Source organism: Arvicanthis niloticus, chromosome 5, assembly GCF_011762505.2.
Source record: "Arvicanthis niloticus isolate mArvNil1 chromosome 5, mArvNil1.pat.X, whole genome shotgun sequence".
Lineage (NCBI taxonomy): Eukaryota > Metazoa > Chordata > Mammalia > Rodentia > Muridae > Arvicanthis > Arvicanthis niloticus.
In genome coordinates, this window is record NC_047662.1 from 14,292,500 (window position 1) to 14,319,471 (window position 26,972).

The 26,972-nt window shown below is 53.0% G+C and overlaps 1 protein-coding gene across 5 annotated transcripts in view; it reads left to right on the forward strand.

Moving 5' to 3' along the window:
• Arhgef10l (Rho guanine nucleotide exchange factor 10 like) overlaps positions 1-26,972 on the forward strand; it is a 149,679-nt gene that overhangs the window by 99,708 nt on the left and 22,999 nt on the right. For all 5 annotated transcript variants that reach the window (XM_076933857.1, XM_076933858.1, XM_034502370.2 and 2 more), the window contains 7 exons: positions 2,141-2,256; positions 3,240-3,367; positions 4,982-5,082; positions 15,386-15,507; positions 20,872-20,958; positions 23,132-23,355; positions 24,748-24,902. In XM_076933857.1, coding sequence (XP_076789972.1) covers positions 2,141-2,256; positions 3,240-3,367; positions 4,982-5,082; positions 15,386-15,507; positions 20,872-20,958; positions 23,132-23,355; positions 24,748-24,902 — 933 coding nt within the window. The remainder of the gene's footprint in view (positions 1-2,140; positions 2,257-3,239; positions 3,368-4,981; positions 5,083-15,385; positions 15,508-20,871; positions 20,959-23,131; positions 23,356-24,747; positions 24,903-26,972) is intronic.

The window sequence follows — 26,972 nt, forward strand, 5'->3', positions numbered from 1 at the left end:
AAATATAAAAAAAAAAAAAAAAAAAAAAAAAAAGGGCAAGTTAAAGAAGGAAAGCTTAGTTTGGGGGTGCATTCCTCATGGTGGGGAGGTCATGACAGGAGGCTTTCAAAGTCAGGAAGCAAAGAGAAGTGCATGCTGGTGGTCAGTTCCCTTTTAGTTCTGTCCAGGGCCCACGTCCCTTCTGAGAGGATCTCCCCACTTCGGTTCCCACTAATCTGGCAACTCCTCACAGTGCTCAGAAGTGTGTCTCCTAGGAGATTCCAGATCCTGTAGTATTAACAGCAATGGCTGAAGGTTGGCCTCACAGAACCTCCGTTTCAGCTAGGGCCTGGCGCCCAGAGATATTAGAGTGCAGGCCCAACAGGATGGAGCACTGCACATGGCACCTGCCAGGGGCAAGAGGAACTCTGGTTTCACTTCCCCTCCCCACGGTCGCTCTGCCCACAGCCCTGCCTGGGTGCCTGCCTCACTGGGCCCTGAAACTCTGGAAGTTTTGAGGCATGATTGCAACAGCTGCTCTGCCCTCTGAGGCAGTGCCACTGTGCCCCTTCCAGATCTGTGTGTGAGGCAAGAGAGGGGCAGTCCCCAGTCCATTTGTCCCTCTTGGGTCCCTTCAACCTCATTCCACTCCCTTCTTCCTGCCCACCCCCAGACTGTTGCTCTGGGAACCCCTGTGTCCCTGACTCTGTCCCTCTGCAGCCTGACCCCCCTTGAAAATCAAGAGGCTCTGTAGATCCCTGGGTAGCCTTAGATTCTTTTGTTTATCATATTGTTATGCAAATCAAGACACAGAGAAAGCTCCCTGCATTGAACACCTGTGCTTTTAGCCCTCGAACAAGGGTAAAATCCAAACAAAATACAAACCAGATAAAAATAACACTACAGGGCTGGAGAGATGGCTCAGCGGTCAAGAGCACTGACTGCTCTTCTAGAGGTCCTGAATTCAATTCCCGGCACCCACATGGTGGCTCACAACCATCTGTAATGGGATCCGGTGCCCTCTTCTGGTGTGTCTGAAGACAGTGACAGTGTGCTCATATAAATGAAATAAATAATTCTTTTAAAAAAAAATAACACTGCAGGACAATAAATAATATTCCGAAAATAATAATAGCCCATGTGTTGCTGTAGTGTGACAGCTTTGTTCTGCACACACTATAGACGCAGCATGCTTTCCCAGGAGTGGGTCCTCCCCCCAAGTCCTACAGGGTGATTTACGTGGAACCCCATTTCCCCACCAACGTCCATCCTTTCAGTGCATTCTTACCGTCCCGTGCACCCCTTTGCTGGTTCCCGTTGATCTTGACACAGCTCCACTCAGCTCCCAGATCCTCAAAACCTCTGACCCCATGCAGAAGAATGTGGCATTAAAGCCACACCATCTAGGGGCCGTGGGATGCACACCTGCTTTTTAACCGCTCACAGGGAAAATCTAGAAAGAGGCCTCAGCTCCCTTAGGCAGCCTGAGGAACCATGGTTTCGGGCACCACCCTGTTCTCAAGGTGCCATCCAAGGACTTCTCTGTACTGTCTTGGCTGTCTCTCTCTCTCTCTCTCTCTCTCTCTCTCTCTCTCTCTCTCTCTCTCTCTCTCTTTCTCTCTCTCTCTCTCATCTGAGCTCTAGGCCTGCCCAATCCCCACCACTGGCCTGTCACTCTGGAACCTTCCTCTCAAGCATTTTCTACCATCTGGTTAATTCACTCCCCTCCTCCGCTGCCTGCCCAACCTTCTGGTTCCTAAGTCCCACAAGAGCAGGGACCCTGCCTGCCCTGTGTTGCAGGTCCCCCATATGTCACTGAACTGTGTGTTGCTAGGGGCCTCAGCACTTGTGCACAAACTCTTCCCTGGCTTGCCCATACCCATCACATTCTGACCTGATGAAGGCTTCTCAGTTCTCCGAGCGTGGCTGATTTAGTCTTATGATCCTTGTGAGCCTCCGTACAGACCGACCATGGCACCATCCTAGGTGCGACACCTTCCTTCTGCTGGGACCTCTGTCTCAAACCCTCGTCATATTTCCTTCAGCTTTTCCACTGGCTCTTCTCTGTGGACACGGCTGACTTTTCCCTGTCAGCAGATACTTGGCTTCCTAATGACGCCTTCCCCAGCCCCAAGGCTGATGCCTGTGTCTTCTCTACCAGACAAGGTGTACCTGGGCCCCCCACGCCTCTTCCAGGAGCTACAGGACCTGCAGAAGGACCTGGCGGTGGTGGAGCAGATCACCCTTCTCATCAGCACCTTGCATGGCACTTACCAGGTAGGTGTGGCCCAGGGGTGGTGAGGGAGCTGCCTTGCATGGTGCCCCTTTGTGCCCTGCCTCTGAGCATGGAGCCGTTGTAAAGGCCAGGACCCCCTGACCCTCTCTGAAAGCTTTGCATATGTCTGGTGTCTTAGGGTTTTACTGCTGTGAACAGACACCATGACCAAGGCAACTCTCATAAGGACAACATTTAGTTGGGGCTGGCTTACAGGTTCAGAGGTTCAGTCCATTATCATCAAGGCGGGAACATGGCAGCATCCAGGCAGGCATGGTGCAGGAGGAGCTGAGAGTTCTACACCTTCATCTGAAGGCTGCTAGCAGAATACTGACTTCCTGGCAGCTAGGATGAGGGTCTTAAAGCCCACACCCACAGAGATGCACCCACTCCAACAAGGCCACACCCACTCCAACAAGGCCACACCCACTCCAACAAGGCCACACCCACTCCAACAAGGCCACACCCACTCCAACAAGGCCACACCCACTCCAACAAGGCCACACTCACTCCAACAAGGCCAGGCCGCACCCACTCCAACAAGGCCGCACCCACTCCAACAAGGCCACACCTACTCCAACAAGGCCACACCACTCCAACAAGGCCACACCACTCCAACAAAGGCCACACCCACTTCAACAAAGCCACACATACTCCAACAAGGCCACACCCTAATAGTGCCACTCCCTGGACCAAGCATATATAAACCATCATATCTGGCTTTGTGCACTAGTTGGAGGTCTTACAGTTCCTCTCTGGTCTCTGCTTCAGGCTTCAGAGCATCCTCTCAGGTGTCCCTCTGAGGGGAAGCAGCAGCAGCAGCAGCAGCGGGGTGGGCTCTTATCCTGGGCTGGGGAGTCCCAAGTGTAGACGGGATTGTTGAAGGCTTTATCCCCTGTGCCCCGGGTGCTGTCACTATGTTAGGTTTTCCATGGTTTTTCGGGAGCCAGGAGACTGTGGTGACCCTTTCTCTCCCCAACACTAGAATCTGAACATGACTGTGGCCCAAGACTGGTGCCTGGCCCTCCAGAGGCTGATGCGCGTGAAGGAGGAGGAGATCCACTCGGCCAACAAGTGCCGCCTGAGGCTCCTGCTGCCTGGGAAGCCCGACAAGTGAGGGGGGATGGGAGGGAGGGGCTGCTGCCAGTGAGGGGGAGAGAGAGAGAGAGAGAGAGAGAGAGAGAGAGAGAGAGAGAGAGAGACAGACAGAGACAGACAGACACACACACACAGAGAGAGACAGACACACAGAGACAGAGATACACAGAGAGAGACAGAGACAGAGCGAGACAGAGAGTGAGCCAGCACCTGGGACCTCTTGCTTGTCAGCTGCTGTGATAAGAGACGGTACACACCCACTGTGTGAACCATGCCCATGATAGCACCTAGCACATAGTGGGTACTTAGGAATGAGCATGTGAATGAAGGAACTTCATCTTGCTGATATCCTGGGTTGGTTTGGTTTTCTGTTGTTAGACTCAGCCCACTTAGCCTCTCTCCTCACCTCAGCCTGTGACATCTCAGATCTTCATGGATAGACCCAGCCAGCCCTTTTGGGTCCTCTGCTCACAAGATTCATCTTGGGACCTGTGGGACCCTCTGTGTGTCGAAGTAGTCTTGAGGCAGCCTGATGGCTGGCCCAGCAGGCAGGCAGTCTAAGGGAAGGCCTCCTGCTAGCCTGGTCCTCCTACAGCTCTGAGGCTCCTACAGTACCGGAGCATCCTCACTTTACAAACACGGCAGTGAGGTCAGGGGCCAGGCTCAGGACCCCTGGGCTTTGCTTGTGAGCTTCTCTGCAGGAGGTGGGGTCTGAGCAGTGGGAGTCAGGATATGCTCACTGCTCAGGCCTGGGCCTCTGGGCTGGGGACAAGGTTCAGGAAGAGAGCAGGGGTTCTGATGTCTGACTGTGGGAGCTACAGCTTGAGCTTCAGAAGGTTCCCTTTCCTCTGCTGCCTCCTCTCTTGTGCCTTATTCTCTGGGACACCTAGAGATTGAGAGACAACGCACTGCCTTGTTGGCTTACTCACAGGACTTTAAAGGGGCCTCTGCTGCTCTGAGGTGTCCTCCCATCTTCTCTATTCCTCCCTCCCTCCTTCCCACCCCTACCCTCCCATCCACCCTCCATCCCTCTGTCTTTCTCCTCCCTCCCTCCCTCCCTCCCTCCCTCCCTCCTGTTCTCCCTCCTTCCCTCTCTCCCTCTCTCCATTTTCCCACCCATTCTTCCTCTTTCTCTCCCACCTTCCCTCCTTCCTTCCTTCCCTCCCTGCTGCCCTTCCTACTTCTTGCCCTCCCTCCCTCCTGCCCTCCCTCCTGCCCTCCCCTCTGCCCTCCCTCCTTCCTCTTTTCCTTACTGCAGAGTGTGTCCACTCTGCAGTCATCTTCTGAATGACCGCACCAGCTGCCGGAGGGAGACAGTATGAAATCCTTTCCTCTAGCTCTGGAGGCCAGTGAAACGCTGGCAGCTGGCGGTGCCAGGATCTTAGCTGGGCATAAAGCCAGGGGTGTTGGGGGTCTGGGACTGGGCTGCCAAGAATGGCTTAGATTCTCCAACCAGGTGCCCCCTTCCCATCCCAGAGGGTGAGGGAGGTCTCCCCAAGAGGGTGGAGTTTGCCAGGGCACAGGCCTCCCTCCATCTCCAGGAGCAGGGGTTGGAAAACAAGGCCTTCTGTGGGGCTGAGCCGCTGTACCCGGCACTCATGGGGTCCTGCCTCGTCTCTCCATCCACAGGTCTGGCCGGCCCATCAGCTTCATGGTGGTTTTCATCACACCGAACCCCCTGAGCAAGATTTCCTGGGTCAACAGATTACACTTGGCAAAGATCGGACTGAGTGAGTGGAGGCTGGGGCAGAGCCAGGGCGGGGTAGGTCGAGGCTGGGGGATGACCTCGAGTGGTCGGTGAGCAGGGCATGTCCCAGTGGGAGGGAGGCAATGCCGAGCAGAAATGCCCGGTTCTCAACCCTGGACCACTCCTGTCCTCTCTACGCCTTGGTTATCTTTTCTCTGAGTTATAGATTTGACACAAAGTGAATTAGCTGCCAGAGGCAGGTGATGCCTGCCTGCCTGCTAACCAGCTCTGGGAGCACATGCTGGCGGTACCTAATCACCACTGGTGTATATCTCAGTGTGGAAAAATAAATAAATATTAGGCAGATGCTTGCAAAATTCCACGTACATCTTTGATCATAAGCTCACTGAGGTAGGTTTGTTGAGCACTTAAAAAAAAAAAATCATTGAGGACTCAGGGCCAGAGAGGTGCAGTAACTTTTATGAAACCACACAGCAGGGAGGGTTAGATGTAGGATTCAGACACCGGGCATTGTGCCTCCAGGCCACCTCTGTCTCAACCCCTCCATATTAACATGCATTGGGTTGTAATGATTTTATGTTTGCTTTATGGCTTAGCGTCCTGGACAGTAGGAATGTGTGGTAGAGATCTGCCTGATACCAGGAGCATCTTTGTTTACCTTGACTGTATATGTGATCTTCTTTTTTTGTTTTGTTTTTTGTTTGTTTGTTTGTTTTTCGAGACAAGGTTTTTCTGTATAGCCTTGACTGTCCCGGAACTCACTCTGTAGATCAGGCTGGCCTTGAACTTAGAAATCTACCTGCCTCTGTCTCCCAAGTGCTGGGATTAAAGGCGTGTGCCACTACTGCCCAGCGTATGTGATCTTCTTATAGATGAGTTATTTTTTATTTTATATATGGGTATTTTGTCTGCATGTGGAGCAGATACACATGCATTCAGTGCCCTTGGAGGCCAAAAGAGGGCATCACATCTCCTGGAACTGAAGTTACAGATGGTTGTAAGCCACCATGTGGGTGCTGGGAATCGAACATGGGTCATCTGGACAAGCAGCTGGTGCAGCTGGTACTCTTTTTTTTTTTTTTTTTTAAAGTTATTTGTTTATTGTATTTATGAGTACACCATAGCTGTCTTCAGACACACCAGAAGAGGACATCAGATCCCATTACAGATGGTTGTGAGCCACCATGTGGTTGCTGGGAATTGAACTCAGGACCTCTGGAAGAGCAGTCAGTGCTCTTAACCACTGAGCCGTCTCCCCCACTCTTCCAATAGGTTTTAAAAAACATTTCTGAATCAGGAGTCAGTCCTCTGTCAGCTGACTCTCATTTGTTAAAAACCCTTTTCGCCTCATATAGATAGCAGTGTGTGTGTGGGGGGGGCATGTGTGTGTGTGCATGCATGTGTGACTGTGTATGTGTGAGCTTGTGTGTGAGTATGTGCAATCATGTGTGAGTATGTGAGTGTGTGCATGCATGTGTGAGAGTGTGTGTGAGAGCATGTGCATGCATGTGTGTGAGTGTCTGTGTGTATGCACAGAGGACAGAGGACAGTCTCAGGTGTCCCCCAGGTACCATCTGCTTTAAAAGAGAAGATGTGTGTGTGTGTGTGTGTGTGTGTTTGTCTGTGTAGACATCTGTGTACCACTTGCATACCTTGTGCTTGTGTAGGCTGGAAGAGGATGCAGAATCCCCTGGAAACGGAGTTATGGGTGATTGTGAGGCATCATGTGGTTGCTGGGAACTGAACCTGGGTCCTCTGGAAAAGCAATCAGTGCTCTTAACCACTGAGCCACCTCCCCAGCTCCCCATGTTTGTTCTAGGGCTGACTGACTGAGCTGACTGCGCAGCTGCAAGCTGCAAGGGTCTGTGGCTCTGTTCAGTACTGCGGTGACACACATAGGTGACCATTCCCAGCTCTGGTTTGTGTCTCCCTATGTAGCCCTAGCTGTCCTGGAACTCATTATGTAGACCAGGCTGGTCTTGAACTCACAGAGATCCGCCTGCCTCTGCTTCCCTGATCCCCTGGTAATTTTAGGCATAAAGAACCCTGACAAAACTCAGAAGGCTCTCTGCTCTCGAGGAACTTGAATTTGGGGTGGACACACGGACATTAAGTGGAGTGCTGGATTGTGAAGGGGGTGAAGTGGGCACCATGTGGCTGTCACCGAGAGTGAGAGGAGGGCGGTGTCAGGGAGAAGCCATGGGAAGGTCTGGGCCAAGTGATATGGGTGTGACAGCCACAAGTGTGCAGGTCCTGGGGACAGCAGCAACAGGTGGTTCACAGTGGCCAGAGCAATGTGTGTGTGTGTGTGTGTGTGTGTGTGTGTGTGTGTGTGTGTGTGAGAGAGAGAGAGAGAGAGAGAGAGAGAGAGAGAGAGAGCGCTAGGTGGTTGTCTCAGATGTCAATGGTGTTCTGTAGATCAGAGGTGAGGCTTGCAGGGTGGGCTGGAAGAACTTGTTCTGGGCGTGCTCTGAAGGTGTTCACTGGAACATGGGAGCCTGTGACATCACAGTTGGGTTTTCATGGAAGTGAGACATTCAGCTGCTGTGTAGAGGGCCCGGGGGGGGGGGGGGGAGGAGCAGGCTCAGAGCAGGGGAGGTTGAGGAGGGGTGTGTGGCTCTGCAGGAGCTGGGACCAGCTTGGTCAGTGCCCAGGGCCCTGGGTCCAGGGCTGGGGTTGCCTGACTTGAGCTCCTCTGTCCCTGGGAGGCCGAGGGTAGAGAGAAGTCTTTAAGATAAGACTTGGAGATTCTGGCCCTTGTAAGGCTGGGTGGTGCCCCTGCTGGGCCTTGGGGGCAGGTACATGCTGGCTTCCCTACTCTGTAAGTCTTCAAGGAGAGCCAATGCTTAAACCCAGGGTAAGCCTCTTTCTGCCTCCCTGCACCCCTGCTTCCTGCCCCCTGCCTCCATCCTCTCTGCCCCTGCCCCCTCCCCCAGCCTCCCCTGTCCCCTCCCTCCCTCCCTCCCTCCCTCCCTCCCTCCCTCCCTCCCTCACTTCCTTCCTTTTTGTTTCCTTCTTCCTTCCTCCTCCTCTTCCTTCCTCTATACTGTCAGGAGGGAACTAGGGTATCCATGTGCTCGGCAAGGCTTTGCCAGACTAACACCCTCAGGATGCCTTTTCCTTCTGTTTCGAGACAGGGCCTTCCTGAGTTGAATTTACTCTGTCACCCAGGCAGGCTTGGAGCTCACCACCCTTCCACATCAGCTTCCCAGTCCCCGGGGTCACAGGCCAGAGCTCTCAGGCTGGGTTTTCAGGCAGCTTTCTAGTAGGACCTGGATGCTCTGCAGAGCTGGTCTGGTGAGGCAGGTGGCCAGGGGAGCCTGTGGACTGTCTTATCTCCACGCAGAGTCACTTTGGCAGCCTTAATAGGAGAGTCGTTTGGAATTATATTTGAAATGCCGGGTCCCCTAGGGTTTGAATAACTTGTTCTTTTCATTTGGCTGCTTTTTGTTTCTCATCTGAGGTATTTTGTGTGTGTATGCGTATGTGTGCATGTATGTATATGTACATGCATGTGTATGCATATGTGTATGTGTGTGCACATGTGTATATGTGTATATGTGTGCACACGTGTATGTGTGTGCATGTGCATGTATGTATGTGTATGTGCACACATGTATATGTGTTTGTGTGTGTGCATGTATGTATGTGTACATGTGTGTATGCGTACGCATGCATGTGTGTACATGTATGTATATATGCATGTGTGTGCATATGTGTATATGTGTGTGTATGCATGTGTATGTGTGTATGTATGTATGCATGTGTGTATATGTGTGTGTATGCATGTGTATGTGTGTATGTATGTATGCATGTGTGTATATGTGTGTGTATGCATGTGTATGTGTGTATGTATGTATGCATGCATGTGTGTATATGTGTGTGCATGTATGTGTGTTTGTGTGTATGTGTGTGTATATATGTGCGTGCGCATGTATGTGTGTGTTTGTGTGTATATGTGTGTGTGTGTGTGTGTGTGATGAGCAAGGAGCAGGACCATATTAAAGACGTGTCAGTCCTTTACGTATTTAATTTTCCTCTGCATCAGTGAGTCAGGATGGCAATCCCCCGAATACAGAGAGAAGAGGGACAGGAGAGGTTGGTCTAGAAGAGAATCCCTTCCAAACACTGGCATTGCCCTGTGGTCCTGGGAAAGGCAGACCCCCTTCCTGAGCCCCAGTTTCCCCATCTGTGACCAGACTGGATCTCGAAGGGTCCTTGCTTACTGCAATAGGGTCTCAGGTGCACTGGGAGGTTCAGCAGGTGACTGGGGCAGGCCTTATACTGTGCGACCTGGAGCCTGGAGCCAGAAGACATTGGTTCTTAGTTCCACAGCTTCTAGACTGCTTTGTCCTGCCAGCCGCTTAGCACCTAGCTCTGGGGGAATCAGAGAGTAGGGACTATGCAGGTGCTTCAGGTCACAGGGTTCTGTTAAGAATGCAGGGAACTGGGGCATGGGGTGTGGGGTGAGGACAGCCCTGCACCCTAGAGTTAGAGCCTCCCATGGCACTGCAGGAGTTCTGCTGCCCCTCAGTTCACAAAGCTCTGCTCCCCTGATACTCATTTCCTCAGGCCCCAGGATCTCTCCCGCAGACAGACAGCTCTCCAGAGAGGGCCTGGGTGTGGCAGGCCCTTGTCACTCTCCAACTCTCAGTAGCATCAGAGGCTTCAGGCAGGAGGCTGCACGCAACCTGGGGTTCTCCGTGCGCCTCATCTCTGGTATAGTTTTCAGCCCCCTGTTTTCATAGCCACCCAGCACTGATGCCTGCAACCTTAGCCCTGGGAAGCCTCTGACTGTGTCCTAGATCTAATTCTCATTAACCCAGCAAACCTTCCCAGTGCTAGAACCCCCTGAGCCAATGGTTATCCTGGGGATATGAGGGTCAGGGGAGCAGAGTCTTGAGAACTGGGGTGTAGCAGAACCCTGACAGCCCCAACCTTCCTAATGCTGTGACCCTTTAACACAATTCCTCATGTAGTGACGACCCCCAGCCGTCAAATTATTTTAGTTGCTTCTTCATAACTATAATGTCGCCATTGTTTTGAATCGTAATGTGAATATCTGCTTTCTGTTGGTCTTAGCTGACCCCTGTGAAAAGGTCATTCACTCCCCAAAGGGTTGAGACCCACAGGTTGAGAACCGCTGCCTTAAGCTTTTCCTGGATATGGCGGCCCTCTTCTCTGGGAAGGGGTACAAGGCTCTACACCCCAGCTGGGAAGTTGTGGCCTCCAGCTGGCTTCCATGGATGGCATTAAGCATCTCAGGGAGGGGGTGACTGGCTGTGACTGGTAGCGGCTCCCTGCACCAGGCCGTCTGAGAAGGCCTTGAAGACGGCCGGCTGTGGATCTGGGAATTTTGAGAACAGTGGTCCGTGATGGTAAAGACCTCACGCCGGAGGCCGAGCACACAGTAGGGCTACAGGTAGCTCAGCCTCTCTCCATAGTGTTAAGAGGAGGGACAGTGATCCGGAACAGCCACCATTTCTGCAGGGCCTGGTGCAGCCTAGACTTCATTTATATTCTTCCCAGGCTCCCCAACAACTTCAAATGATTGGACTTTGGTCCTCTATTCTCTAGACAAGGCAACAGGCTGGGTGTCGCACAGTGCCTTGAAGGCTAGGGTAGGTGGTGCCTAGGGTGCTTCTAGCAGGTTGGAGGAGATGCTTCCTAGGTGGGGGAGGGGGAGGGGGAGGGCTTCTGTCCCTAGAGCTCCCTCCTGTGCTGGGTTGACAAACAGGGCCCTAAATAAGCCTCTTTTTAGTGTTAGTTGAAAGCACCCCTGTGCCATTGGTACCTCTCCTGAATGTCGTGTATCCCAAGTGGGCTTTCCGTGTTCAGTGGCCACAGCCTCCTCATCGGGTCTCAGCCGCTCTGGTTTTGTGACAGGGACGATGTTGGTGGCAGACTGGGGAGCCACAACTCCATTTTCTCTTAGCGTTCCCAGTGGCACACAGGAAAGGCACCATCTGGAGGGAGAAGGTCAGATCGTTAAAAATATATATGGTAATGAATTGCCAGGGCTTGATAGGCTGTGGGTGTGCAGGGGAAGGGAGGGAGGAGCTGGGGGAGGTGTGGGGGTGGGAGCTGTGCGTTCACCTATCTGGCTGTCTGGTGGGTGAGCCACAGGTCTCCTGCCTGGCATGGAGGGTCTGTTTGGCTGTAAGTGTTCCCTGAAGGCAGGGATAGTCTCTTTTTTTGTTTTTGTTTTTGTTTTTGCTTTTTCGAGACAGGGTTTCTCTATGTAGTCCCGGCTGTCCTGGAACTCACTCTGTAAAGCAGGCTGGCCTTGAACTCAGAAATCCATCTGCCTCTGCCTCCCAAGTGCTGGGATTAAAGGCATGTGCCACCACTGCCCGGCCAGGGATAGTATCTTAAATTGGGTTGTTTTATTTACCGCTGGGCCTTGACTGAGAGGCAGCAGGGCAGCCCGTTTCCCAAGGTGGCCTGAGCATACTGACCAGCAAGCCCTGTGCTTACTTTACTGCAGTTCCCACCCCCACCCCCACCCACGAGGGCGATTCCTTGTGCGCATGTGCGGAAGTCATGCTTTGCCTGACGCATCTCTCCCATGCTGACTTTTCCTCTCTTTTCCGTGGCAGGGCTAGGTTTCATGGGACAGTTTCCAGGGCGTAGAGTGTGAAGGGCCACTTCTGGGCTCATTAGGAAACCCGGTCACTGCTGAGTGCTTCAGGCAGGGATGGGAGCCATCGGGATCACCGGCCAGCTTCTCCAGTGTGGCCACCCGTGTGCTTCACTCCAGTCTCTGTGACCCAGCTGGGTTTCGGGCTGGGCCTCTCTCAGGAGTGGTTCATCCTTACACACGGCAGCCTTTCCCTTTGGCCCTTCATAAAAGCAAGTCATATTAGGGGAATGTTAGGTACCAATGCCAAACGGAGCTCCAAGAGAAAGGTTAGGTTTAGGTTGCCCTTGGTGATTGGCGTGGATCTGTAGTATGGCTGCCACCGTGTAAGTGGTTGCACAGAAAGCTCATGGATAGATGGTTTAGCCCTTCACAGACCATCGGCACGGTGGAGAACCCCCTGCCTCCACAGGCATGCACACAGGAAGGGAGAAGCCCGTGGAGGAGCAGAGCCAATCCTGTTCCTTCAGTATAATGAATAGTGCCTCATAAACTCATCTGAAGGTAAAACTGCATTTAACCCCTAACCTCCCACACAGCACAGTTTAGCCCAGCCAACCTTTAGCATGCCGGAGTCATTTCCATTAGCCCAGGATTGAAGTGTGTGCTTAATCAAGTGTGTGTAAGCCGTGTATCTAAATAGCTGGGGTAGAGCTTGTGGAATGCTTGCCCTAGCATGCCCGGTACCCCAGGTGCCAAGTATGGATGTGTGGACAGGTACGTATTGCATGCATGGAAATGCATACACAGGTGGGGGTTGGGAAATGTGACAAGATCCAAAAAGGCAACCTCCAGAAATGCCTGGTGTGGTGAGCTGGGTGACATGGAGCTGGCTGTCCAGCATCCTGAGACATGGCGCCACCTAGTGCTAGTCCAGGGGAAGGACGATCAACGCTCAGAATCCAAGGTTGGTCTTGGCTTTCCTACTATTGCGAAGTGGATGGACATAAATTGAGTTGCCCCAACCTGGAGGCACTTGCGGTAATGAGGGAATGCGACGGCCTGGGACTCTGTTGAGATGGGATGATGGGAGTGTGGTTAGGAGAGGAGCCCGCTGCAGAACAGCTGGGGTAGCCATGGTCCATGTAAAGGGACATCAAGAGTTGTGTGCTGAAACTGCTGACAGTTGTGGAGCCTGGTGACTAGGAGATGTGGCTGGGAGGGAGGGGTGGTCCTTGTGGCTCTTCCAGAAGAGTCTGGGCCTTACTCCAAGCAGACCAGGATGCCACTGGTGTTTTCAAACGGAGTGATGAGGTTCTGTTGGGCAGTTCACACATCCAAAGGCAGCATGCCTCCCTCTTTGCCACCAAGGAGGAACGTTGATGATACCTTCTCAGGACGTCAGAGTTGTAGGCACCCTGCAGGTGGGCATTTTCCCGACAGAGCTAGCATTGCTATGCTGATAGGCCTCTGTGACAGCATGTGGCCTTGTTGGAGTAGGCGTGGCCTTGTTGGAGTGGTCATGGCCTTATTGGAGTGGGCGTGGCCTTGTTAGAGTAGATGTGTCACTGTGGGTGTGGCCTTGTTAGAGGAGGCGTGGCCTTGTTAGAGTAGATGTGTCAGTGTAGGTGTGGCCTTGTTAGAGGAGGCGTGGCCTTGTTGGAGCAGGTGTGTCACTGTGGGTGTGGCCTTGTTGGAGGAGGCGTGGCCTTGTTGGAGCAGGTGTGTCACTGTAGGTGTGGCCTTGTTGGAGTAGGTGTGGCCTTGTGTTCTTGCAGGTTCAGTGTGAAGAACTTGGTTATAGGAGCATAGCAGTCCCAAGTCCCCATGTGGGTGCTGCTTCATGCCACAGTCAGGACCTAGTTCTGCTTCCCAGCCCTGTGTCTCAGTGTCACCTATATGATGATGAGCACTTTATCCACATTTTAATTCTGTGAATGCTGGCCAGGTTCTTGTGTGTTTGTTTTGTTGGTTTTTTTTTTTGGGATCGTTGCTTGAGGGTTGCCTTCCACCAAGGAAGGGAAGGAAGGCATGGAGGCAGGGGCTTGAGGTGGCCGGTCACATCACATCTGCAGCCTGGAAGCAGAGAGAGACGGATGCTGGCACTCGGCTCACTTTCTCCTTTCTGTTTGGTCCTGGACCCCAGCCTAGGGGATGGTGCCACCACATTCAGGGTGGGTCTTCCCTCCTCAGTTAACCCAGGCTAGAAACTCCCTCATAGACATCCCCCGAACCCCTGAGGTTTGTCTTCTCCATGGTGATCTAGAGACTGTTAGGTTGCAATCAGTGTTAACCATCACATCTTGGTGTTACACATACACACACACACACACACACACACGGGGTAGCCTTGTCACACTGGATGGCTGTTGTGGTCTAGTGTGTAAGAAAGGAGGGTTCCTTAGTTGGCAGAATTTCTGGGGCTGATATTAGTTTCTTTGTTCCCCCTTCCTCTCATTCATTCGTTAACATATTAAAATTTTTATTTTTAATGTGTATGGGTATTTGCCTATATGTAATGTCTGTTTATGTTTGTGCCTTGTTTGGGTCCTTTGGGGGTCCTGGGAGTCAAACCTGGGTCCGATGGAAGACCAGCCAGGGCTCTCAGACTCTGAGCCATCTCTCCAGCCCCCTTTCGTTTATTCTTTAAGCCCAGGCATTCTGAACTCATAGTCTGTGCCAGACGCTGCTGCAGGATTAGTGGTGAATGACGTAACCCAGACCCTGGCTCACAGCTTTCAACCAAGGGGCCTGTGGTGACAAACCACAACTGGATCTGTAGCTGAGATGGATTCAGATGGGCATACGGACACCAAGGGGGCACAGGACAGGCTTCAGTGAGCACTCAGAGGGGCTGCCATAGCCAGGATGGACAGGAAGGGCGTCTCAGAGGAGGCCTCGACCGCCCTCCTCCTCCTCAAGTGAGCAAGCATCATTTGCTGGTATAGATCTGCCTCTCACTTCTTCAGTCAGAGGCTCAGTTCTGAAAACAGGGACCTTTGCACATCCTGTACCAAAGCACAGGATGAAGGAAGGTCTCATCGTCAACTCCGTTCCACTCAGCAGACAGGTCTCACCTGGTCCAGTCCAGGCCTGGAACTCACTATGGAGCTGAGGATGACCATGAACTTCTGATGCTCCTGCTTCCATTTCTGAGGGCTGGACTATGGGTGTGTGTGCACCACACCGGATTCATTTCACGCTGGGGATAGAACCCCGGGACTCTTGCGTGCCAGGCAAACGCTCCACCAGTGGAGCCACATAGCCAGTCTTATAATCTCATCTCCCACCCGCTCACAGCCAGACTGGATGGCCATCGAGCCTCTAAGGTCTGTCTGTGTTTACCTGCCATCGCCGGGGTTACAGGTACTCACAGTATTCACGGGTGCTGAGGATTTGAACTCAGCTCCTCATGCTTGCACAGCGAGTTCTTTACCCATTGCCCATCTCTCCAGCCCAGTCACCCTCTCATTGGCAAAGGAATTGCGGCTCAGGGGGTTGGGGTGTCTGCACAGGTTGATCCATGGTAGGGTCAGGCTGGGACTCTGGGTTTCCCAGAACCCTGTGGTCCATAGGTTTATAGCCTGATGCTCAGCTTCATCTCAGCCCAACGGGCAGGTGGCGTGGGGGACGGATCAGAGCAATGAGGTCTCCATGGAACCTGGCCTGCTGGGATCTGTCGTGACTCCCAGGGCTGGGGCTCACACCCTGACTAGTTTCCCATACTCACTTCCTCTTGCTACAGGGGAGGAGAACCAGCCAGGATGGCTGTGTCCCGACGAGGACAAGAAAAGCAAAGCCCCGTTCTGGTGCCCCATCCTGGCCTGCTGCGTCCCCGCCTTCTCCTCCCGGGCCCTCAGCCTGCAGGTGAGTGGACCTGGCGTGTGGGAGCTGTGGAGGCCCTGCCTAGCCTGGGAGAGCCAGTGTCTAGGTAGGGTTGTTGCAGCTGGAAAGGCTTGCCCAGTGGCTCAGTTCAGCTGGTAGACCCAGGGGGCCAAGGCATTGGTTCTGTGAGTTAGCTTTCCCACCGAAAGAAAGAGGTCTGTGTGAATGACCAGCATGGGTCACGGGGTGGAAAATTCCATTATTTTGTGATAGCGAATACTTGCAACCTCATCTGTTAAAGGCTTGACTCTGGATTGCGCCCAAGATGACACCACCAGGCCAGTGCTGCCTTTGGTGGGACTATCCTCATTCTCATCCTGGGATGCTCTGTGGCGTTCAGACCCTCTCGCTTGCCCGCTGCATTCTTCTTGTGTCTAGCTGTACTTCTTGTAATAGTGGTTAGAACGGCCTTTCACAGGAGATGAGAGCCCAGCCAGGTCTTCCAAAATGATAGTCAGTAAGGGGTTGGTTTCACCTGGTGACAGTCTCCACGGTATTAGCCACCAGGAAGCTCGCCCCCACAGCCATCCCTTGTCCCTTATGACCTGGTAGAGCCTGTCCCTCCATCTGGAGCAACTGTTGTCTATCCTCTCCCTAGCAGCAGATGAGGCCCCTGAGCTCTGGGATGGTCGAGCGAGCGAGCGTGGGAGCCAGCACAGATAAATAGTCGCAGGAGCCGTGCGGGCTTGGGCTGTAGACTGGGGACCCTAAGCTGAAAGAGCACTCTGGCTGGCGATGTAAGTTCATCGTTCATTCCTTCGTTCATCTGTCCATGCACGGGTCATCCCTGAGCACCTACTGTATGCTAGAACTTGGAGTGCAGTGGTGACCTGGACATACGAGGTTCCCACCTCATGCGGCCTTCAGTCTAGTGGACAAAGACAGGCAGGACCTCAGCACGCAGAAGGGAGTCAGAGGGAGTATAAAGCAGACACACAGTAGGCATGGAAATGGGAGTTACACGGTTAACAGGTTCAGGGAGGCCCCATGAGGAGGTGGCATTAAACAGAGATCCACATAGCAAGAAGGACACAGACCCCAGAGGGCCCTGGGGAGCCACATTCTAGGTGGTTGGATCAATACAGAACAGACAAATCAAAAAGGGAAGGCAGGGAATAGGACTGAGCTTGGCTTAGTTGTCTCTTAAAGGAGCCATCTTCTAGTCCTACTATGGTGGCCGTTATATTTCAATGTGGGTTCTGGAGGGGACATTGAGACTATCACTCTGGGTGATAAAGCTAGCCCCTGGGCGAGGGAGACCTTGACAGCCTTGTAGTTTCATTCCCAAAGTCCCAATGGACCCATGGCAGGCAGTGGTGTCATCTAGATCTTGGTTTGAATCCATGGAGGTGGATCTGTGGATAGAGGAGGAGGCCTGGAGCCCAGTGCAGGGGTGTGCCAGAGGCTGGGTCAGCCTGGGACCTAGAAGCCAGGGCTATGAACAGGGGAAAGTTAGAAAGGCTATCGCTTCTGCTGCTGAGTGAGCCTCACCCAGAGTCTTCGATTAGGATAAAGAATAAAGTCATGGGATACCTAAAGTTTATCTAATTCTTCTTTGAGATTTGTTCACTTTTATTTTCTGTGTATGGGCGTTTTGCTGGCATGCTATGTGTGTGCACCGCATGCATGCAGTACCTACAGAGACCAGAAGAGGGCACCAGATCCCCCTAGAACTGGAGTTAACAGATGGTTGTAAGCTGCCATGTGGGTGCTGGGAACTGAATCTACAAGACTGCAAGAGCACTCAGTGTTCTTAACTGATCTGCTGAGCCGTCTCTCCAGTCTCCCATGTAATAGTTTTAACAAAGCTATCCTGCAGAGTATGGATTGTATGTTAAAGGGAAATAATGAAAGAGTAGGGGTTACTTGTGGGCCTTGGAGTGGAAGCCAGTGTCCATGGAGAGCAGAGCATATGGGTCTATCCTGTGTTACTTACCCAAGGGTGGCCCTGGGGTGTAACCTCTGCAGGGGGACCCAGGTACACAGCTCATACCCAAGTGAGCCCTCATAGGTCAGAGAGGGATGGCAGAGTCCTCAAGCGAGCTTCTGTCTCCTCTGCCTTCCAGACCCTGGGAGGATGAGTGAGGGCAAGTGTGTCTCCTCACTTGGTGCCACTAGGGTTCCAGAAGATGTGGGTTGGCGGAGTTCTCAGCCCTGCTCAGTGGTTCCCAAGAAGCCCCCGCATCAGCTGAGAGAGCTATGCATACCCATATCTATGGGTAATGGGCCTGAAGAAAGGGGTTCCTGGGGGACTTACCAAAGCCCGTCTCGCCGTATTTCCTGGGCTGTTCTAGCTCAGCCCTGCCCGCCTCCTACCTAGCCCAGACAGCTGTGTCCCATCAAGCTCTGGGCTGGCAGCCGGATGAATTAGAGCCGAGATTGCCAGCCTTGTCCAATTACTGAGGGAACAGATGTGCATGTGGGTGACTGTCCAGGCTTCTCTCCCACTCGCTCGGGCTCTCAGGTGGCCACAGGAGTGGGCAGCCAGCCCATTTCTTCCCCGAGGAGGCTGGAGTTGGGCAAGGGAGTTGCTGGCCCTGCCTCTTTCCTGCGCAGACAGGACCTTGGCCTGTAACTGCTCTGTGAAGTGTGTGTTGAATTCTGGGGGCTGAGGAGTAAATGTTCTCCTCGGAGCAGACAGCTGTGCCCATGGTAGGCCGTGCCAGACCTCTGTCTCTGAGGAGTTGGCCATTGGAGAAGGGCGAAGACGGGGAGCCTTCCTGCCAGAGCTGTTCCCCGGCCTGGGATGCCCCAGTTGAGGGACACTAGAAAGCCGTTGTGGCTCATGGTGTAAAGTCACGTCTTTAGTATCAACCGGAGGGACAGTTGAGCCCCCTGACTGGACCACAGTGAGGATTTGATGATACGGTCAAGGGTCTGGAGAGATGACCTAGTTGTAAATGCTTGCCACACAAACAAGAATCTGATCCCTGCACTCGTATAAAAAGAGATGGGTGTGTACTATGGCCCTGTAGCAATCCCAGTGTTGGGGGTGGGGGTGGGGGAAGAGACAGGTGGGGCTCCAGGCTCAGTGAGAGACCCTGTCTCAAAAAAGAAGGTGAACGGTAGTTGAGGAAGATACCCAATGTTCACAGTGTTGACCTCTGACCTTCAGACACATGTGTGCACACACGCACATGCGTATATGTGCACACTCAACACACTTGTGTCCGATGCGCTCAGGGTTCAAGGAACAGAGGTAAACATCTCAGCAGGTCCCCCAGGAGTTCCCACAGGCTGGACCATTGGCGAGTCTGAGGGTTCTTTTTGGGCTCTTAACTCCATTCCAAAGTAGGGGGCCTGTCCTTGGAGGGGCAGTGGGAGATCAGGGGAGGATGTGCCACAAACCGGGTTTGTCTGAAGGCTGGCCTGGCCACAGGCTTGGGAGGGTGGAGTGTCTCCATTCTGAGATGCTTTAATTTTTACAAATTACATTGTTTATTTGTTTATCTGTGGGGGGCCACAGTGCACATTTGGGGATCTGTTTTATCCGCCTCCATGTGTGTTTAGGGCATGGAATTCAGGTCGTGGGCTTGGTGGCAAGCCCCTTTACCTCCTAAGCCATCAGGTTCTCTGAGATGCTTGAGGCTTGAATGCCTTGTGACACTGGAGTTATAGCCTGGCCCCACAGAGGTTGTAGCTGTATAAAGCCAGACAGCTTAGTCCTCATCTTCCCAGGTTGGGAGCCTCTGTTCCGAATGGCCACCAACCTTCATTAGCCAGAACTGGTAATAGTTTGTTTTCTGTGGCTATAACAAAATGCTTGAGGTTGGATACTGTAAGAAGAAAAGAGGTTTATGTGGCTCTCTTAGAGGTCTACTGCTACCCTGGGGACCAGGCTCCTAGCACACAGGCCTCTGGAGAACACAAACTGCTGACGGGCTGGCTGTGTAGTCGCACAGCTGTGGTTCATGCAAAGTACTGAAGAATTCTATGCAGGCCTTGAGAGCCTCTAGGCTGCTGGGGGCCGGGCATCCAGGCCTGTGCTCCATGCTGTTTAGCTGTCTTCTTCAGGCCCTAAGAGCATCCCAGCCAGACGTCACGTCCCTGCATACATACAGGGAGCTGGTGTGTAAGTAGGGTTGGAGCCTGCCTCCTTTCTCTAGCTAGTACCCTGCCTCTCTTGGGTGTGCATCTGGCTTCCCAGAAGTCAGCTTCCTGTCACGAGCAAGCCTGAGGTCTGGACACTTGTCCCTTAAGGAAGTCTGTCACCACCATCTCAGACGCATTTCTGCCACTCACCTGGTCCACGGAAATTGTCATGGCAATGTCTGAGTCTGGGCTGTGATGGCACCGTCAGTCAGCACAGACATGGACGCAGAGGTTCTGGTGGCTTCTCATGCAGTGTGTGAGTCCTGGATCCCCACCTGGGAAAAAGTGGGACACTGTAGCAGAGGCCGCTGTCCTGGGACCTCCAGGTAGAGAGAGCACCAAGAGAGTTCTAGTCCTACCTCTGCCCTCAACACACTGTGTGACCTCAAGCCATCTCTGTCCCCTCTCTGAGCTTTAGTCTGACTGCTACATGAGGAGGCTGAGGTAACTTCTGGCCCTCTTGCCCAGGACGGTTAGGAATTTTGGTAGACTGTCCCAGCAGAGCAGGACTGGCAGGCTCTCTACCAGCAGAGGGCAGCACCTGCCTGGGAAAAGGCCCAGTGTCTGTTCTCTGTGTCCCCGAACACAGCACCTTCCCAGCCTGTCCCACCACCCTCTCTGTGCTGTCCAGAGAGCCAGGCTTTCTGAATCAGCGTGGGAAACAAGGCTGAGTGGCCACCCAGCAGGAGGGATTATAAGCAGCCAGCGGCGCTCAGTGGTAGGTGACGGCCAACCAAGTTCCGGTTTCCATGGGTTCTCTATGCTAGCTGTCCAGTCCCCTGTCTCAGTGAGCCCTTCTGTAGACAGATACTGATGCAGAGCTCCTGCATCTCACATTCCACTTCTCCACAGTTTTCTGGAGCCATGCAGGAGGCCCTGGGGGTGCAGGGGCAAGCACTCACCTCCTTTGTGACCTAGTGCTGGCCCTGGCCCACTGTGGACTCTGTCTTCTCCATCCACAAAATAAATGGCTTGGATGTGGGTGGGGTAGGGAGGGGGCTTAGGGGCCCTCAACAAGCTTTATCTAGAAGCTGCCTGGTTCCCGAGCACCTGTCAGGCCCTTTCTGGACAGAAGGTTCTAGAAGGGCAATGATCCAATATGAAGCACAGGGAGCTGTGTGTGGCTTTTGTCACTTTCTTTGGCCCTAACATCAGGATTCTCATTTGGGGGCCGATGGGCTCAGGAGCCTGTCAAATGTTAGTTATTTTGGCACCTCACCGGTTAACCGGACTGTACTGTCTCTGTCTCCACAGCTTGGGGGTCTGGTCCACAGTCCTGTTAACTCTCCCCTGCTGGGCTTCTCTGCTGTCAGCACCTCCCTTCCACAGGGCTACCTTTGGGTAAGTAGTGCCCTTTGCATAGCTGGGGGTGGCTGCTGGTGGTGGTGGTCTGCCCTCAGGACGAAAACAGAGAAGGTGATACCCAGGGAGGTTTTTGAGAAAGCTAGCAGCCCTATCTATCAAAGACTTCCTAGGAACCTTGGGGCTTGGAGGAGGCGGGTAGAGTCTCCTCCATTGTCATGGAACTCAGGGAGAGTAAGGCTTCTGCAAATGGCCAGACCTCCAGGAGATAGAGGAATGGAAACTGTGCAGAGGCTGAGGACACAGGAGGCCAGGGACACAGGAGGCCGGGGTCACAGGATGCCCAGGTCACAGGAGGCAGGGGTCACAGGAGGCCCAGGTCACAGGAGGCAGGGGTCACAGGAGGCCCTGGTCACAAGAGGATCAGGTCATAGGATGCTGGGGTCATAGGAGGTTTGGCTCACAGGAGGCCTAGGTCACAGGAGACACAGGAGGCCAGGGACATAGGAGGCTGGGGTCACAGGAGGCCGGGAACACAGGAGGCTGGGGTCACAGGAGGCTGGTGACACAGGAGGCCCGGGTCCCTGGCCTCCCTCAGGGCTCAGGCACCAGCACTATTACCCATCTGATGTGGTGCTTCCATCCACCTTCTCTGTTTCTGAGGTTCTCATCAAAGCCCTTTCGGCCCTGTGCTTTGGCTTGCTGCGTGTCCTCTTGTCTGAGGTTCAGGCTTCACTGTCCCTGACCTTCCTCCAGTCCACACGCCTTCCCATCTCTGTGCATTGGCTTAAGCTCAGAGTGTGGCATGAATGTTGATGACTTCCCTCACTTTCTCAGTTAACATGTAGCATCTTGTGTATCTAATCATCTATGCATGCATCCACTTACCCTGTCCATCCTTCATCTGTCCATCTATCCATCCATCCATCCATCCACCCACCCACCCATCCATCCATCCATCCATCTGTCATCCATCCTTCCACATAGCCAGTGACCCATCCATCCACCTATCATCCATCCGTCCGTCCATCCATCCATCCATCCATCCATCCATCCATCTGTCCATCCATCCATCTGTCCATCTATCTATCCATCCACCCATCCATCCATTCATCCACCCACCCATCCATCATCCATCTACCCATCCAACCATCCACACATCATCCATCTGTCCACCCATCTGTCATCCATCTATCCATCCTTCCACACAGCCACTGACCCATCCATCCATTGCCCATGCACGCACAATGCCCCTACCCATTCACTTGACAGGTATACACTGGGTGCATACCATGAGCTCGACACAAAAGCGAAACTGAGCAAGACAGAGGGTTATTTTAAAGAGACCAGGGGCTCACTGGATACTGCTTGGGAGGCCTCTGCAGGGGGAAGCTGGAGAGCGATGTGGGTCGCACCCACTTTACAGTAGTTTCTGCTGCTTGATAGCCTTTGGCTCTGAAACTGATTTGTTTCCCTGTAGCTGGGAGCAAGTGACCTTTAGTGAGTGCAGGGTGTGTGGACAGGAAAGAGGAAGTTCCTCCCCATCACTATCCCTGAGAGCTGTGGTGTGTGTGTGTGTGTGTATCTTTGTGTATGTGTATCCCTCAGAACTGTGTATTGTGTGTGTTTTTGTGTATGTATGTGTATCTGTGTGTGTTTATGTGTCTGTATATGTGTATATGTTTCTATGTGTGTGTGTGTGTGTGTCTGTCTGTCTGTATGTATGTATGTATGTTTCTATTTGTGTATGTATGTGTGTCCGTGTCTATGTATCTATGTGTATATGTATATGTTTCTATGTGTGTGTATGTGTGTCTATGTATATATGTATGTATGTTTCTATGTACGTCTGTGTCTATGTATTTGTTTATCTGTGTATGTGTGTCTGTATCTCTGTGTGTGTCTGTGTGTATGTGCCTCTGTGTGTATATATGTGTGTATCTGTGTGTGTCTGTTTATATCTGTGTGTATCATGTATATGCATCTCTGTGTCTGTGTCTATGTGTGTATCTGTATCTGCATGTACCTGTGTGTGTGTGTTTGTATCTGTGTGTACCTATGTGTGTGTGTGTATCTTTGTGTCTATGCATGTCTGTGTGTGTGTATCTGTGTGTATGTGTGTCTGTGTTTATGAGTCTGTGTCAGGGTGTGGTCCCTGGGAAGGGATGCTCTGTTTCCCAGCCTGACAGCTTCTCCGGGCCTCTGCTTCTAGGTTGGTGGTGGGCAGGAGGGTGCTGGTGGCCAGGTGGAGATCTTCTCCCTGAACCGGCCTTCGCCACGCACCGTCAAGTCCTTCCCGGTGGCAGCCCCTGTGCTGTGCATAGAGCGCATCTCAGATCCAGAGGAGGAGGCCGAGGGTGCAGAAGAGAGTCGGGTGGCCTCCGATCCCTCAGTCACAGTGCACCCCACCGTCTGCCTCGGATTACAGGATGGCAGGTGAGGATGAGTAGAGACCCAGGGACAGCTTACGCTGCCAGGCAGATGGCTGCAGGAAGTCCCTCCAGATCTGTGGGTCACTAACCAAAGCGGCCTTCCCCAGATCAGTGTCACCAGCAGGATGGGGACTGGAGCCAGTCAATGCAGTAGTCTAAGTGTCAGGAGTGGCTTATGCCATTGCCGACGGCTACCTCTGGCGCCACTTCCTTGGCTGCACATCCGTAGACACACCATGTCCAGTCAGGCTCTTGTCTGAGGTGAAGCTCAGGCCCCCTGCAGTCTCCCCCTGCTGAGTCATTGAGTCTCAGGCTCCTGTGGGCAGTGAGGCCCACCGCCATGCCCGTCCCACTGCCATGCCCATCCCACTGCAGGCCGTGCGTTCCGTTCAGAAGGGCAGTCCAATCTAATCATGAGAAGATTGTTCAAAAGGGAATCCCCCTGCATCTGTGCTCTTCCCCATGTCCTATAGAAGGAGATTGTGAGTCTCCTGAGTACCTACTGTGTGCCTCACACATGCTGAGTGGGATCTCTCACAGTGACCTTGCAGCCTGGGGCTTTCCCCAGTCCCCTTTCCCACACAGGGAGGAGCTGAAGCCAGCATTCTGAGAAGTGGGAGAAAGCCACACTAACCTCCCTGCAGTCCAGGCTGGGCCTAGCCTAGTACCCAGTCTAGGCCTGGACTTCGGAAGATCTGGTGAACACCTTGAATTTTAGTTTTGAGCCAAGATAAATTTCATGTAATACTAAATTCACCATTGGGGGGTGGGGGGTGGAAGTGTGGCTCCATGGGAAGAGCACTTGCACAATCTACACAAAGTCTGGGTTCTGTTCCCGGAACCTCAAACTGGACATGGTGACTCATGTCTGCGATCCCAGCACCGAGAGACAGGAGACAGAGGATCAGAAGTTTAAGGTCATCTTTGGTCACAGAGCAATTTTGAGGCCTGTCTGGATCACCTTGGGAAACTGATTAAAAATAAAAAAACAAAGTGAAAGAAATCATTGTTTTAGCCATTTTGAGGTACACAGTTTGGCGGGTTTTGGCAATCACAACTTAGGCCTTCAGGCCTACCCTATAAATGGCACCCAGTGCCTCATGGCCTCTGTCTCTGGCTTATTCCCCAATGGCCCTCAAGTGAGTGCTATGGTCCATTTGATGGAGAGAACGGAAGGTCAACGCTCCAGGTCAGCAGCTGGGAGTTGGTGGTTGAATTTGAACTCAGCTCTGGGTGGTATTGGAACCCAGTATTTTTCTCATTGTATTTTGGAGCCAGAGCCCTGACTTGTCCTGTGACAGAAGCCAGGGTTTCTGTAGGAGAAACGAGTCTGGGCAAGTGAAGCCCCATGAAGGCTGGTGCCCATGAGTTATAGTGACACTATCTTCCTCTCCAGCATCCTGCTCTATGGCAGTGTGGACACCGGTACCCAGTGCCTGGCCACCTGCAAGAGCCCCGGCTCGCAGCCCGTGCTCTGCCTACGCCATAGCCCCTTCTACCTGCTTGCTGGCCTACAGGACGGGACCCTCGCTGCCTATCCTCGGACCAGTGGTGAGGACTGGTGGGTGGGTGGGTCTGGGGTGCATCTGGACACCAAGTTGGGCCTGGATCCTCTGCTAAGAGATCAAACAAGGCATGCCAAGGAGGTGGTGCTGGAACTGGCCCGCCTCTCAGACTGGATGATTCTGAGACCTGGCCTTCCCATGTGGGAATCCCTGTAGAACAGGGTACTTACCTCTCTGTCCAGAAACAAACCCTGGGGGGGGGTGGGCAGTGCTCCGTGGGCTGAGAGACTGGGGGTGATCTTGGAAAGACCTGGATTCTTGCTCAGGCTCCTCCCTGTGACAGCTGTGTCCCCAGTGAGTGATCCTTTCTTTGTGCCTCAGGTGCTTCTTTTGTAAGGTATCAGGTGGTGCCCACCTCTCTTGGTTCTGGTGAACTAAAGGCACTCAGTGTGGGCTGGGCACAGGCCAGAATGGGTGCTGAGAAAGAGAGGCAGCTTTGGGCTGTTTTTATCAGAGCCATCACTAGCCATGTCCCTGAGCCTGAAGTGGGAGGGCTACGCTGCTCCGGGAACAGTGTCAAGCATGTGATGTCCCCTCATCTTAAGTCTCGATGCTACCCTGGAGAGTCACCTCTGTTCCAGGCACCATTGGCTGAGCCTGGGGGCGGGGGAAGGGGGACGGGAGGAGGACCACAGCTTGTTCATAGCTCTGTGGGTGCTGTGCCTGCTCCCTGAGCCCCTGAGGCTCACTCAACCCCTAGGTTGGTGGTGAGGACCCAGTGGCAAGCGTGAAAGCCCCAAGGCTCCACAGCACGGTCCCCTCGCCCTCCCTCCCTCCCTTCCTCCCTTCCCTCCCTCCCTCCCTCCCACCAGCTCAGCTCAGATCTGAAGGCTGTGGCATCCCTGCAGCCTGTTGCAAGGCTATAAACGGATATTTGCAATGAGGGTTTTTTTTTTTTTCTCTTCCCCCTACTTGGCACTCTGTTGGTATTTTTAATTAGCTTTTGATAAGGCATTTATAGTTTTTAATTAAAGGGGGAAGAAGGGAAAAAATCCCTCTTACCATCAGACGGAGCAGAGCGTGTGTGTGAATGTAAATCCTGGCTCAGATGTGCTAAGGTTTAGACAAGAGGTTCTGAAGGGACCACCCACCCTCCCATGCACCCTGGGCACTGTGATTCCAGCTTCATCCGGCTCTGACTACTCATGAAAGTGCTTAGAGGGGTGGGGTGGGGCTGCTGTAACTAAGTACCACAGCAGTGACTCAGACAGGGGAAGTTCGGGATGAAGGCCCTTCAGAAGGATCCATGCCAGGCTTCTCCAGCTCTCGGTGGCATCTTGACTTGTGGGGACGTCTCCCTGGTCATGCACCTTTGTGCCTCTATCTCCCCTTTCACAAGGACTCTTGATGCTCTGGGTTAGGGGCCAGCCCAGGTCCACTAATTGCATCTGTAGGAATTGCTGTCTCCAAGGAGGAATAATTTCTCAGGCATCAGTATAGGGTCAGGGCTGTAGCCAAGTGGATTTTGGGGGAGACACAGTCTAGTCTTTGATGGGGTTTTGGGTTTAGCCATTGGTCTTCAGCCTGAGGATGGAGCCTGCTAGTTTGTCAGAATACTCGGGGGTATTCCACTTCATTTCCTCATTTTGGGGGAGTCTGCCCTGCAAACATTTGCTCCCCTGATATGTATAAACACCTACTGTATGCTGCGAATACACAGGCCAGCAAGGCAGATATGTCTCCTGCCCTCGTGAGGTTTAAAGCCTACAGAGGGGGTCGGGATAGCCATGTGATCGAGCAGGAAGCCAGGGGCTCCTGAGGTAAGACTGGGATTCCTGTTCGAGCCTGCCTACCTAGTAGGGTGGGGTGGGCGGCTGGGGCCTATCCAAAAAGGCCAATCCTGAAGCTGAGAACTCACAGAGGTAGCCAGGCAAGCAGCGAGTTGAGGGAACAGTGTTTGGAGCAGAAGGACCAGTATGTATGAAGGCCAGAGACAGGAGCATGGCTGGCATCATGCCCCATCTCCCAGAGAGCTAGGTAAGAACCTGACTAAGTGGCAGTGGACAAGGTCCGGGGTGGATACTTGCTCATGAGGTCCTTGAATTTTTCTCAGCCC